This window comes from Alternaria novae-zelandiae (assembly GCF_023758075.1).
Source record: "Alternaria novae-zelandiae strain BMP 2774 chromosome Unknown scaffold_2, whole genome shotgun sequence".
Lineage (NCBI taxonomy): Eukaryota > Fungi > Ascomycota > Dothideomycetes > Pleosporales > Pleosporaceae > Alternaria > Alternaria novae-zelandiae.
The window spans coordinates 2027084-2041658 of NW_026056962.1; the positions used below are offsets into that span (position 1 = coordinate 2027084).

General features: G+C 53.7%; 4 protein-coding genes across 4 annotated transcripts; 2 read left to right on the forward strand and 2 right to left on the reverse strand.

The window, feature by feature from the left end:
* Positions 1-1515: 1515 nt before the first annotated feature.
* On the forward strand, positions 1516-6500 carry J4E88_001709 (uncharacterized protein; the record flags this gene model as incomplete). The annotated part of the gene is made up of 4 exons (XM_049395378.1): positions 1516-2981; positions 3032-4609; positions 4660-4936; positions 4992-6500. 4 exons carry the CDS (start codon positions 1516-1518, stop codon positions 6498-6500), a joined length of 4830 nt encoding a protein of 1609 aa, XP_049259242.1.
* Positions 6501-7060: 560 nt separating this feature from the next.
* On the forward strand, positions 7061-7942 carry J4E88_001710 (uncharacterized protein; the record flags this gene model as incomplete). Its single annotated transcript, XM_049395379.1, has 2 exons — positions 7061-7079; positions 7134-7942. 2 exons carry the CDS (start codon positions 7061-7063, stop codon positions 7940-7942), a joined length of 828 nt encoding a protein of 275 aa, XP_049259243.1.
* A 481-nt stretch (positions 7943-8423) lies between these two features.
* Positions 8424-10769, reverse strand: J4E88_001711 (uncharacterized protein; the record flags this gene model as incomplete). Its single annotated transcript, XM_049395380.1, has 4 exons — positions 8424-9212; positions 9261-10139; positions 10188-10675; positions 10727-10769. 4 exons carry the CDS (start codon positions 10767-10769, stop codon positions 8424-8426), a joined length of 2199 nt encoding a protein of 732 aa, XP_049259244.1.
* A 1892-nt stretch (positions 10770-12661) lies between these two features.
* Positions 12662-14375, reverse strand: J4E88_001712 (uncharacterized protein; the record flags this gene model as incomplete). Its single annotated transcript, XM_049395381.1, has 4 exons — positions 12662-12712; positions 12901-13363; positions 13415-14067; positions 14373-14375. The coding sequence occupies 4 exons, from the start codon at positions 14373-14375 to the stop codon at positions 12662-12664; spliced, it is 1170 nt and encodes a 389-aa protein (XP_049259245.1).
* Between the last annotated feature and the right edge of the window lie 200 nt (positions 14376-14575).

The following is a 14575-nucleotide window of genomic DNA, read 5'->3' on the forward strand; positions in this document are numbered from 1 at the left end:
GCTTAGCTGGACACAAGATCCTGATTATCAAATCGCTACTCAGTACAGACCGCCTAGACAAGGGGCCGGCATAAGGCCTGCATGTGGTCTGCATGTGTACGGATAGCGAAGGAGAGTTTCACCGCTCTCGAGCAAGATAGCCTTTACAATGCAACCCCGATTACATAAACGGATGTTGTTGACTGAAAGCTATCTGACCTCCCCAAGAGCACCGGTACTAATGAGGCTTGCAACCTCATGCAAGATCTGCGGCTGATACAACAGTAATGGTGTGAGTTTGAACATCTACGTCCAGCTATGGTCAATGCCGCTCTGTGTCCTGGTATCGAGTATGTGCGCAGTCGTCCAATGTATTGTTACGCGCCTCGAGGTCTTGCTGTCACTGCGCCCAGACAGACCTCGAGTACATTCGTTTCTGATCCTGACTATGGAAGCGCAGAATTGAAACTCAATCGCTAGACTCCATCCACGTTGTCCAAGTGTCTTAGCTGGTTGATGTTGATCATCGATCCCCCCGTGCGCGAACGTTTAGGGCCCGTAGGGCGGTTCCTGCTGTATTGCTTCCCCTCAAAAAGCAATTAGGTTCTGTCGATGCCGACACAAGCAAGTGACACTGCCTTAGCGCTGCCTGACATAACCAAGGAGACGCGTCCGCCTGCCAACATCAAACGGAGATTACGTTCGTCCGAGATTGGCCTTGTTCAGGGTTCCGTTGTGCACCGCCCCATATTACGACCGGCGGAAAGTGGAAAGTTGACGGTCCTCAACAGACTGGAAATCACCGGCATTTGTACAACAGATAGCCGCTGCTCGGATGGTCCGGATGGCTGGAATGACGACAAGGGTTTGTACGATAGGATAACGGGTACCGAAGACGCGAGACTGCATGGCAGGCGTAAGGAGGATCCCGAGCGATCTCTCGTCCGAAAGCAGTAAGCTGTCGATCGCGGACCAACATAAGCGTTTTCGACGGGCAGGCGCAATCTTGCTTTACGACCACCAGAATCACGCAAAGAATGCGCATCGAGCGCAGAAGCTGCCTCGTCACGACAGCCACCGCATGTCTGCTTCCATCAAGGACTGTGATGGTGGGCGGATTCCTTGGCAACACCCTCATCCGTGGCCGTCCGGGCTGTGATGTCATATTCAACATCGAGAAAAGCAGTCTCGGCGCCCAGTGTTGTCGCACTAATTGCGGCCTCGAACAAATACGCATCGAGCATGCTGAACTTGGATCCGCTCACTTTGAGTCCGGCCCGCGTAGCGCGCGCACGCCCCAATCATCCACTGCGGCGAAGGACGAATCTCATTCCAGAGGTCCAGCCATCTCGTCCGAGCTATGGCAGATGGTGCAAGACTAACCGCGGCCATGGAGAGACTCCGCTATCCGGGGTGCTATGACAACATAGGCCCAAACGTGGCTAACAATTGATATATGTTAGATAGTCGCAGGTGCACCAGCAATACATCATCGAAGCCGACGTTACTCGCCATCACTTGCCGTTGAAAATCACCATGGCTGACCATCAGTCCCACGGCGAGACTTTCATGTCGAGTACGTCGCAGTCCCATCAAACATTCAGCACTTCCACCCAATCGGGGTCAGGAACCCAGACTCCTCCCCACGGCGTCACGCGAACTACTTCTGGTCGTCCGACCTACTTCCCAGATGGCCATGCTCACGGCACCCACGGAGTCTTCTCATCACACTCCTACACGCATGAATCATCGACCGCACATGAAACATCGCCCGGCGCAGGCTTGTTTTCCTCCACCGATGGCACTGAATCCCAGCACAGGCAAGAGGAAGTCGTGCCGCTCGAGAAAGTCAACACATCGAGCTCCTCGGATTCTTCAGACACGCGGTTAGGATCTAATGGACAAGCCCCGAAAGTCAAGCGAACCGGCACTTCATCCTCTTACGAAGATGCAGCCCCAGCCACTCTTCAACGCCGGGTCACGCGGGCTGAGATCGACGACGACGGCAGGCAGGAGTTGGCGCGCATCTTCACCTCACAGTCAAAAGTGACTCAGCAGATGAGCATTGCGCAGCCAAACGATCCCCGTGTGGACCCCTCCAACGAGGCTTTTGATCTCAGCAGGTTTTTGAACATGTTCCGGAACCAGCTGGAGGGCGAGGGCATCGAAATGAAGAAGGTCAACGTTGTGTACAAGAACCTGGACGTCTTTGGTTCGGGCAAGGCTCTGCAGCTTCAGAGCACTGTTTCAGACATGTTCATGGCACCCTTCCGAGCTAAGGAATTCTTTGGCAAGTCGGAGCGCAAGCAGATTCTCCACAGCTTCGACGGTATCATACGAGCTGGCGAGCTGTGTGTTGTCCTTGGTCGTCCCGGCTCTGGTTGCTCCACGCTTCTCAAGGCCCTCACTGGAGAGCTTCATGGTTTGGACACGGATGACTCGGTCATCCACTACAACGGCATTCCCCAGGAGCGTATGCGCAAGGAGTTCAAGGGAGAGACAGTGTACAACCAGGAAGTCGACAAGCACTTTCCCCATCTGACTGTGGGTCAGACGCTGGAATTTGCCGCGGCTGTCAGAACGCCATCGAACCGACCCGGCGGAGCGAACCGCGATGAGTTCGCCCAATTCATGGCAAAGGTCGTCATGGCCGTGCTTGGGCTGAGTCACACCTACAACACCAAGGTCGGAAACGATTTCGTTCGTGGTGTGTCAGGTGGAGAGAGGAAGCGAGTCTCTGTAGCTGAGATGCTACTCGCCGGCGCTCCATTTGCGGCATGGGACAACTCGACACGAGGATTGGACTCAGCTACTGCGTTGAAGTTTGTCAAGGCTCTGAGGGTCGGTTCCGACTTGGCTGGAGGTGCTGCTGCGGTGGCCATCTACCAGGCTAGTCAAAGCGTGTACGACTGCTTTGACAAAGCCGCTGTTCTTTACGAAGGTCGCCAGATCTACTTCGGACCCGCCAATGAAGCTAAGGACTTCTTTGAGCGTCAAGGATGGTAAGGAACCCCATATAACGAGACACCTGGAAGCAACTAACGCACGACAGGTACTGCCCCCCTCGTCAAACCGCTGGAGATTTCCTCACAGCCGTTACCAACCCACAAGAAAGGCAAGCCAAAGAGGGCATGGAGAACAAGGTGCCTCGCACACCGGAAGACTTTGAGAAGTACTGGCGCGAGTCCCCTGAGTACCAGGCGCTTCTTGAGGAGATCAAGGACTTCGAAGCAGAGAACCCAGTCAACGAGCACGGCACTCTCGAGCAACTACGCCAGCAGAAGAACTACATCCAGGCTAAACACGCTCGTCCCAAGTCACCTTACCTCATCAGCGTCCCGATGCAGATCAAGCTCAACACTCGACGAGCGTACCAACGCATCTGGGGTGACATTGCGTCTACTGCAACGCAAGCTGGTCTCAATGTCGTCATCGCTCTCATCGTCGGTTCCATCTACTTCGGTCACTCAACAGGCTCCAGCTCGTTCCAAGGTCGCGGAGCTGTCATCTTCCTGGCCATTCTCTTCAACGCTCTTACTTCCATCGGTGAAATCGCAGGTCTATACGCCCAGCGGCCTATCGTCGAGAAGCACAACTCTTACGCCTTTTACCACCCGTCTACCGAAGCCATAGCTGGTATTGTTGCCGATATTCCTGTCAAGTTCATTCAGGCAGTCGTCTTCAACATCATTCTGTACTTCCTGGCCCAACTGCGGTACACTGCAGGACAGTTCTTCTTGTTCTTCGTGGTTACTTACATGGCAACCTTCGTCATGGCAGCTATCTTCCGAACGACTGCTGCTGTTACCAAGACTGCATCGCAAGCCATGGCAGGCGCTGGTGTCTTGGTCCTCATTCTGGTCATCTACACTGGTTTCGTCATCCGCATTCCCGAAATGCCTGACTGGTTCGGCTGGATTCGCTGGATCAATCCAATCTTCTACGCATTCGAGATCTTGCTTGCGAACGAGTTCCATGGAGTCGACTTTCCCTGCGATGCCTTCATCCCGTCAGGACCTGGATACGCACAAACTGGCGACTCATTCATTTGCAACACACAGGGTGCAGTCGCCGGACAGACGTTCATCAACGGTGACAGCTACATCGAAGTCTCATACTCCTACTCTTGGAGCCATGTGTGGCGCAACTTTGGTATCCTCTGGGCTTTCCTGATCTTCTTCATGGTCACCTACTTCGTCGCTGTTGAGGTCAACTCTTCTACATCCAACACTGCCGAGCAACTCGTCTTCCGTCGTGGACATGTTCCCGCATACATGCAGCCTGGTGGCAAGGCTTCCGATGAGGAGTCTGGAGAGACGCAGACAGGAGAGCATGAAGGCGCTGGTGATGTCAGCGCCATTGAGGAGCAGAAGGGTGTTTTCACGTGGCGCGACGTTGTCTACGACATTGAGATTAAGGGCGAGCCGCGTCGTCTGCTCGATCATGTCTCTGGTTTTGTCAAGCCTGGATCAATGACTGCTCTTATGGGTGTCTCGGGAGCTGGCAAGACCACGCTCTTGGATGCTCTGGCTCAGCGGACCACAATGGGAGTCATCACCGGAGACATGTTTGTGAACGGCAAGCCTCTCGATCCTGCTTTCCAACGCTCAACCGGTTACGTGCAACAACAGTAAGTTATCCAGCTTATGTCTGTCTTATCACAAGTACTAACCATTTCAGGGATCTTCATCTCGAGACTTCGACCGTCCGTGAAGCGCTACAATTCTCTGCCATGCTACGCCAGCCAAAGACTGTTAGCAAGAAGGAAAAGCATGATTACGTCGAAGAGGTCATCAAGATGCTGAACATGTCCGACTTTGCCGAAGCCGTTGTTGGAGTGCCTGGCGAGGGCTTGAACGTTGAACAACGTAAGCTTCTGACAATTGGTGTTGAGCTTGCCGCGAAGCCCAAGCTGTTGCTCTTCCTTGATGAACCTACCTCCGGTCTTGATTCACAGGTCAGTACAATTGCATCAGCCCGTGTACGATCGATGATTACTAACTTCTGCGCAGAGTTCCTGGTCCATCATTGCCTTCCTCCGCAAGATCAGCTCGGCTGGCCAAGCCATCCTCTGCACCATCCATCAGCCCAGCGCCATCCTCTTCCAAGAGTTCGACCGTCTTCTCTTCCTCGCCCGCGGTGGTAAGACCGTCTACTTCGGCGAGCTCGGCGAGAACTCCCAAACACTCCTCGACTACTTCCAGAGCAACGGTGCACGTAAGTGCGGTGAAGACGAGAACCCAGCTGAATACATGCTGGAGATTGTCAACGCCGGCAAGAACGATAATGGCCAGGACTGGTACGACGTGTGGAGAGAAAGCGAAGAAGCCAAGGGCGTCCAAAGGGATATCGACCAACTCCACGAGGCCAAGAAGAGCGAGGAACTCAACATTGCCGCCGAAACCGGTGGCGGCGAGTTCGCCATGCCATTGACCACGCAAATCGTCGAATGCACATACCGAGCCTTCCAGCAATACTGGCGCATGCCTGGCTACGTCATGGCTAAGTTTGGTCTCTGCGCCATCGCGGGTCTCTTCATCGGTTTCTCTTTCTACAAGGCCAACACGAGTTTAGCAGGCATGCAGACGATCATCTTCTCGGTCTTCATGCTTACTACCATCTTCTCGTCGCTTGTACAGCAGATCCAACCCCTCTTCGTCACCCAACGCTCTCTCTACGAGTCGCGCGAGAGGCCATCCAAGGCATACAGCTGGATCGCCTTCATGATTGCCAACATCGTTGTGGAGATACCCTACGGCATCATCGCTGGTGTCTTCATGTTCGTCACATTCTACTACCCCGTCGTTGGTGTGAGCCAATCTAGCGAACGCCAGGGCCTTGTCCTGTTGTTCTGCATGCAGCTCCTCATCTACACATCCACCTTCGCCGACATGACCATCGCAGCGCTACCTGACGCCGAGACAGCTTCTGGACTCGTCTCCCTCCTTACTCTCATGAGCATCCTGTTCAACGGTGTCCTGCAGCCTCCGGACCAACTCCCCGGCTTCTGGCTCTTCATGTACCGCTGCAGTCCCTTCACATACTGGATCGGCGGCATGGTCTCCACCATGCTATCCGGCCGCCAAGTCGTCTGCAGCGAACGCGAAGTCTCCGTCTTCGACCCCCCAGCCGGCCAAACTTGCGGCGCCTACCTCGCCGACTACGCTGCCGTCGCTGGCGGCACCATCCAGAACCCAGACGCGACTGCAGGCTGCAACTACTGTTCCCTCACCAACGCGGACCAGTTCCTGGCTGGCTCCTCAATTTACTACGGCGAAAGGTGGAGGAACTTTGGCATCATTTTTGCTTTCATCGGGTTCAACGCCGGTATTGCTATTCTCACTTACTACCTCTTCCGCGTTGCTAAGCTTAGCTCGTTTAAGAGCTTCTTCCATAAGAATAAGAAGGGTGCGAAGGCGAAGGGTACAGCGGATAAGGCACAGGAGGGTGTTGAGAAGGCGGCGCAGCAGGGTGGACACCCTGGTGAGAGGAGTGGGGAGAAGGATGCTGGTACTGCTTAAGCGTTTGAAAAGCACTGCTGTATGTTTTTGAGCGATTTGTTTCTTTCTCTTTCGTATTCATAGATGCTTTGGGTTATCTTGTTTAATCAGTAGTTAATATTATATTTTGATCTTCAGACATTCAGCCCGTGGTTCCTCGGTGAAAACGAACAACATCAGTCTATCTGGAGCATTGCTCACACTGAAATTATCAATATCTTTAGTGGTGGTTGGCGATGCTAATAGCTTCGTAGCAGAGGTGATGCGCAAGACTAAATCAGGAAGTGGTCTATCTTGCTGCTCGAGGGCGCGATGGCTGCATGTAAGGAAGGCGTCTGGGTCACGGGAACACGCGTGCTCGCTCCTTCCCCAACAGCCAACTGCAGCCTGGCCTCCAATATGACGTGTTACGCGACGCGTACTCTCTTCTGATCTCAAGTCGCGTTCTCTCGTCTTCACTTCATCACTCACCTTCCGCAGCAAAGATCAGCACCGCCAACTGTCATCCGCAGTAGTGCAACACCGCTACCTCAGTCAACTTATCCACCACTTACCATACCCAAAACCACTACGTTCTCAAGATGGGTCATTGGGGATACGGTGAGTACCAAACATGCCACATATAAACAATCTCATCGACTAACACAACGCCAGGTCTCTTCCAGTCGGACCAGGACTTTGACAACATCAGCGATATGGGACACTTCGCTGGACTCAGCAAACTCGAGGATGAAGCTAAGGCTGCCCTCCGAGCCCAAGGCAAGACCGAGGAGGAAGCAGATCACGCTGTTTACTATAGCATCCATGCCGGTGGTTGCTCAGACAAAGAAGTGGTTCGCAAGTGGCTCGACTCCGGCAATCTCATCAAGATGATCGCTGAGAGGGAGGCGAAGATCCTGGCCCCGCTCACTGGATCATTGAATGAGCAGTGCGAGCACTTGTTCTCCGACCCCTGCTACATGTACGTCATGCTCGGTGCCTGTGCCATGACACACGGATGCCAACTCCCTGCCTCATTCCTCGTCATGCTCAAGAAGGTCTACACCGAAGGCGGCCTCAAGCCCGACGCTCAGCGCCAGATGCATAAGGCTCTATTCGGTCCAAACGGCTTCAAGAACGGAGTACCATACGACTTCGAGTCAAAGTCCCTCTTGGAGGTGGCCAACTCTGAGCCTGGAGAGCCCGACAATGGACTTGGTTACCGAGGCTTGAATGTTCCGGACCCGCTTCTCTTCAGTCCTGTCAGGACGAACTGTTCTACCTCGCTGGTCGTCAAGGAACTTCGCAGCCAGGCCCTCAAGCCTGATGAGTGCGGTGGTTGTGGTATCGATCACAGGCCGAAGGGCAAGAACCTGCTCACCTGCTCCAAGTGCATGAACCGCAAGTACTGCTCAGTCGCTTGCCAGAAGAAGCACTGGAAGATCCACAAGAAGGTCTGCGAGCCTGCCGAGGTGTCGTCGTAAGCTGCTGGCTTCCGAAGCCTGAGGGGTTCTGAGTGATATGCGTAGTGCAGGATCAGGACTGGGTATCGGCTATGATGGTGAAACGAAGAGAGCAAGATGTGGTAGTCCCACGGTGAAGCGGTCTGCTTCTCATCTGTTATGACATTAGTATGCAATACGAGACGGAATACATACGATTTACAAGCTATGTCTACCTAATCAGAAACAACGCTGTATTGACTTGGTAAACATGACCATAAGCAGAGTATCGAGGAAGCTGTATTCGTAACACATTGTTATTCGACAAGAAATACCACCCTCGTTGAGCCCAACAGGATGAACCCATGACCGAATGTCTACTCCCACCCACCCTTCCAAACCAACCCCATGACGCTCTAACACTACCTAATAACCCACCCGTCTAAACACCCACCCCCCCAACAGATCAAACATCTCGACCTTCCTTGCGAGACCTATCCACACCATCCCTGTTCACTCCATCCTACCAAGCAAACATGCACTTATTATTCAGCAGCCTCGCCCCCAACATATCATACTCATACCGACTAATCCAGCCATCATTTCCATGCCCACTCAACCGCCCAAACACACTACCCCCCTTCCACGCCACAACCTGCGGATCAAAGTCACGCGGCGGCGGCCCCACAAGAATCTCTTTACCATAGCCCGGTCGCAACTCACGCAGTCGCATCTCGAGGAACTCGCGTAGACCGGGTGTTTTGGACGCGCCGCCAACGAGCATGATGCCGCCGAAGAAGTCGCGCAGTTTGCGGTCGTCGCCGCGGGCGCCTTGGGAGAGGGATTCTAGGATCGCGGCGTCGAGCGAGTGGATGGGGAGGATGGTGTCGCGGGCTTCGGCTAGCTTGGTCTTTTCGTGGATGGGGTCGCGGAAGAGGAGGGGGGCGCCGTCTGTGTCGCCCATGGGGGTGTCGCGGTCCGGGTTGGGCGTGTTGCTGCCTTCGGGGCCGGGGGAGCCTGCGACGGAGGAGCGGGGTGTGCCTTCGTTGTCGTTGAGGCGACCGAGTAGGTTGAAGGGGTTTGGCTGTGGGCGTTGGGGGGTTGAGGCGGGTGCTGTGTTGTTTACGGCTTCTGACGCGCCGTTGATGGTGGGTACGACGGGTTTACCGGCTGCGGCTTCGATGATGGCGATTTGTGCTTGCGAGATGGGGTCGTTGGGTGAGCCGTCGTAGAGATCGACAGAGCGTGGCACGACCTTCCTCCTGTTCTCAAGTTTCCGCGCGTTCTCGAAAATTGAAGGCTTGAAGAAACCCTGAATTCGTTAGCAAGGTATATCTTACATAATTGTTGAGATACTCACCATGACAGAAAGCATAGTCTCGTCGTACGTCTTAAAAGTGTACTTCCGCGTGTCTTGGCCCGAAGCGCGAAGATGGAAGTCCCATGTTTGTACGGTGACCGAGCCTTCGTCCATAGAGCAGAACTTCTGCTTCAGCTCCTCGGCAAGCAGAAAGTCGTATCTCCGCTTCAGGTTCATGTCGGCATACGGGAAATGCCCGTAAAGCATCATCTTGATGAACGTTTCCGTCACATCAGCTCCGCCCATCTTGAGGTTGACACGGGACTCCTCGGCACAAAGGCCCTCGTCCACGCAACAGATCGATGTCTTCTGAGCACCGATGTCGACTACGCAGGCAACACCATAGCCAGCACCGAATGTGGCCGAAAGCGACTCTTGCTGCAGGCAGACCTTTCCAAGGCCAAGATCCCGCATGAGGATGTCCAGTATCATTGTAACGTATTGTCGCTCGTAGAGGTCTGGTATGATAAAGACGCACTTGTAGTTGACAAGGTCTTTTAACCTGGTGATACCAAGTTGATTCCGGAAAGCCTCTTCTAATATCTTGGAGAGATCATGGTAGATCTGATTACGGTCGCGATAGTCCTTCTCATTGAACGTGCCGTTCCGTATCGGCCAGAACAGCTTGTATCGCGGGTTGGATCTCTCGGGTATCCGCAGCGCGTCGTGCCCAGTGAAGAAGTCCGGTGCCTTCTTGGGATCTGCAGGCAGTTCTGTCCACTCGATGCGGTTGATGTCATTGTGTTCGGAGATGATGTCTGGGGGTGATTTTCGGTTGAAGTTGATTACGAGGTCTTTCGAATTGGGTAGTACTCGTCGCTTGTTGGATCGCATCCTCGTCCTAAGTTCGGATGACATGGCCATGTACTGGTCGGCAAACTGGTCATGAGTTAGCATCGCCCGTGAAACGAGTACGGAAATACTCACATCCTCTCCGAACCACTTCTCAGGCAGCGCATCGGCGGGCACGGCACCTTCGACCTTCATCCGCTTTGGGCTAGGCTCTCCCTCATCCTCCTCGTCCTCACTCTCCTTCCATTTGCGCGCGATGACCATAGGCACAGTCTTCGGCAGCGCGTCCGACCCAAGGCCTATCCTCAAGTTCTGGCTGCCAGGATGTATCACGATGAGCTTGGAGATGTCGGTTCTTGATGCGAAGGAGACCTCGGCATCTTCCATTGTCTCGTCCGCAACCTGTGGTGTCGCCCCTTCCGTTGCTGGCACCCCCAACGCGCGTGCGCGATCCTTATCCCTGGCTTCTTGTACTATGCGCGCCCTCTCTTCGTCCTTGGGGTATCGTACGGCAAGGAACTGTTCGTCGCGCTTGAGGAACTCGGTGTAGTAGTTCTTTTGGTTGATCATGCCAACTTGGGGCCATGTCGTGAGGTCCATGTTGTTGTCCGTTCGCTCCAGACCTGCAGGCTTGTTAGTTGCCATGTTTGCGCTGTAGTATCCCGATGCCGTACCCTCTTCCCTCAATTGGGCTCTCCCCGATTTCTTTCCAACCATCTTGGCAATTTGTTCAGGTGTGGCTGGCGATTGAGAGGGTCGTGAAGTCGAGGTAGCCTTCGCAGGGTTACGTGAGCGTAGGCGGTGTCCGAATCTCGAAGGCGATCAATGCCGTCGTGTCGGCGGGATGGCTCTGGTGCGCGCACACCGATATGTGTTGGAAGAGTCGTGTTAGGGCCGTGCAATAGCGGAAGTCGACCGTGGGTGTAGCCGTCCTGGGAGAGGTTCGTTGGCGATGCCGCTTGCCTGAGTGGTGGTGAAGGCTAGCCGGAGGTTGTTCGTCGCGGTCGCGCGTCTGGTGATTGGATCGCGAAGCTACTTAGGTACGCGCACGACCCCAGGCCCTGAAAGGGCATCCATCACCACCATCCACCCCACCAGCTCGTGATCATTCCCACAACACTTGCGGCAATGGAGGTCATCGCTCAGAAGCATGCGTGCCTCATCTCCCATCTGACGAAGCTTCTTGACCTCTTCGTTGCGATGCGTTACATATCTCCATCTGATGTCGTTCGCCCACCTCACTCTCCCGAGACCGTCGCAACTTCAATCTTCGAGAAAATCGGCCTGGATTCTGAGGTCATTACTTTGATAAGATTGATCCCTGCCTTGCGCAGCGAAATCGTTGAAGGGTACCAGTGGCACGGTGTCGAACTGATCCCCCGCTCAAAATTTGTAACATACTTCGCCAACTCCGGAAATACAGAATTTGTCGAGGATTTACGATGGGGTGAAAGGTACCATGACGAGGATACCAAGCTGCTGCCACCTCAGATGTTGAGGTTGACAAGCGGTGATACGTATAGCGGACAGGACGGTACTGATCTAATCTATGACACGACCGACCGTATGTCATTTGCTGGCGAACACATAGTCTAAACATTCACAAAGCACAGAAACGATCACGGAATGGTCTTCTATTGGACCCGAACGGAACGAATGGGAGAGAGCACCCAGGCGACCAGCAGAAAACGTACTTGATGAGATCATCGCTAAATTTCAAAGCCTGGAATGGGTTCCCTACTACGACCCCCGAGAAGGCGATGCTTCCCATCCACCATCGCGCAAGATCTTGGAAGACCCTATTGTTAGGCAGAACCTCTTTCCGGGAGGTATTCGCCTCCCTTCTGACACAAGCGCCGCGATCCAGCATATGAGGCACCATCACGGCTCAGATAGTGCCGACAGATTGCGACGGGACGTCAATCGTCTGAGAGCGTGGCAAAAGATCTACCGTGATTGTGGATGGGGCTCGGGGGCCTTTGACGGCGAGGCTTTCGAACTGAAAAGGTCAGAGCTTATTGAGACTTTAGAAAAGCTGGATCGTTTGGAGTCCATGGCACGCAATCGCCCGTGGCTTGTTTCTGTCGGTGCACAGCAGGTAGTTGGAGAAGATACTCCAACATTGGAGCAAGTTACTTCACGGCTTGATCACTTCCTTGTGCAAGCTGCTGGAGAGCTCGCTGTGTAAATATCGTATCACAAGAAAAGATCCAGATAACTACTGCTATTGCGGTCGATTCATGTAAACTGCTAACAAAGCCACCAGCTTGATTCATGGTGAACTGCAGGTACCAAAATCTGATTGACAGCCAGCACCACAGTGTGCGTCAGATGTGCCACACCAACCTGCAACGGAACAACAATCTCCGAAACCAGAACCGATACATGTCAAACCAACAGTACCTCCGCATGTTGCGTCTGTCGACACCTTCGCGTCGCCGTCGCCTGCGTCGTCACAAGTACCAAACATAGGTTGGCAGCCACCACCACAGTATCCTGCGCTTGTACCACACCAGCCCGCAGAAGAACAGCAGTCACCGAACCTACTGCCCAAACATTTCGCTCCTCCAGCGCCGCCACATTGACCATCCGTTGATACATGCGGCGATTCAGTTGTAGTGGGGATTGCCGCGGACGATGTCCTTGACAGCTGCATAGTACTTTGCGGAAGCGCGGACGTGCGAGGGGGCTCTGTGTTAGTGCTCCCACTTTTCACCGTCGCAACGCAGTACGACGCGTTGGCCCAAAGATTGGTGCAGTCATCGTCTAGCTGTGGGTTGTATTTTCGAAGTTGCGGGAACGTGATCGAGAAGTTCATCGCAACTACATCGCAAGAATCGCCAGATACTGTGTCATAGTACTTTCCGCAGTTCGAGATCGTTCCTGGTGGCGTCTCCATAGCGGGTACGGCGGTGGTAGTGTACAACGGCGGTCCGCCTTGGCCACCCGGCGCAAGATCTGCTACGTACGCACCACCAGGAGGACCGATGCATACATAGTCGCCCGGCATGACGCGGCTATGGACCGCCGCAGAGTTCCACTTGACGAACTGTGTGAAGGAGATGTTGTTGTATGGACCGTTGGGGCCTATGAGATCGAATGGCTCGATGCCTCCGTCGTATACCTGCTTCGCCGCATCGCAGGGCTCTGGGAGGCAGTATGTGCCATTCGGAAGAGCCATGCAGGAGTCTTGGTTGACGAAACGTTTGTTGAGATCTCGCAAAGTTCCAGTGGCAACTTTGTACATGGCGGAGAAGGTACTGCAATTGACCGCTCCGTACGACGAGAATTCCACGACCCGGTCACAGCGACTAAATCACCATTAGCATAAGGATGAATAAGTGACGAGATTGAAGACTTACCTCGGACCATCCCAATCCCAGGCTTCATGTTCAGGAGGAGGGCCGGACTGATCCAGAGCAGGATCGACGTACAACATCTCTTCAAAGCCACAGTTCCTCTGGATGTTGTCCCACGCTTGCTGCTTGACCTCGTTGTACACTTCGCCCCATCTCGACATAAAACCGAGTTTGAAACGCTTCAGAAAGCACGATGAGCATTGGATCTCAGTCGGATACTCATCGTACTCTAGACCACCGAATTGATTCGGGTCTTGCTTCAGTGTGCCACGGGCTGGCTCGGCGCCTTTGTAACGAAAGTCTAGAGCCTGTTCCTTGTGCGAGTTGAAGATTGGCGTACCGGGATCGACAATCGTATACGGCATTATGGTGGTACCATTCTCGTCAATACGGTTGGTACCGTTGATAGGATCGTTGAACCAATCGGGATACCACTTTTCCGTAAAGCTCGGCCATGTGACTGTGGGGAGGTACTCGACAAACCATTTTCGCTGTTCCATCAAGCACCAGTCTGAATCGCCATGTAGGCACGTCAAGTTGTACTTGTAGGTGTAGAAGTCGAGGATGCGTTTGGCATCGAAAGGCACGCCTCCTAGATCGAAGGAAAGATCACCGCAAGACGATACGACCTTCTGCTTAAGAGAATCAAACGATTTCTGGCAGTTATCGGTGCAAAGCCTTTAATCCGCAAATTGTCAGTATATAATCTCCGGGTGCCAAACGTTGGTGGGCCTTCTCACACTTCCAAGTTTGACGCGTTCCATCCTACCCAATTCGTCTGTCGGTATAGACTGGCAAAGGAAGGATCACACTCCAGAGTTGTATTGAAACTCTCGAGGCATGCTTTGGAGGTATCATAGGGAAAAACGATGGACTGCCGCCCATTGAAGATTGTCGTTGTTGCGCTTGACGTGCCTATACAAGAGAGTATGAAGATGGCATTTGACCACATTACGTGAACCATGACGCCGGTCAAAAGGTGGTTGGAAGAGATTGACGCTGGCAGATTTCGAATACACGAAACAGCTGAAGAGACGACTCTACGAATCGGTCTTCCATTCTTCTGCTCGAGCCAGTACAGACCATAGCGTCACAAGCAATCTCCGTCTTCGCATCACCTCCCGCTGTCGCTAGCGAAAACTTTCAACTGCTCGGCCGCGCATG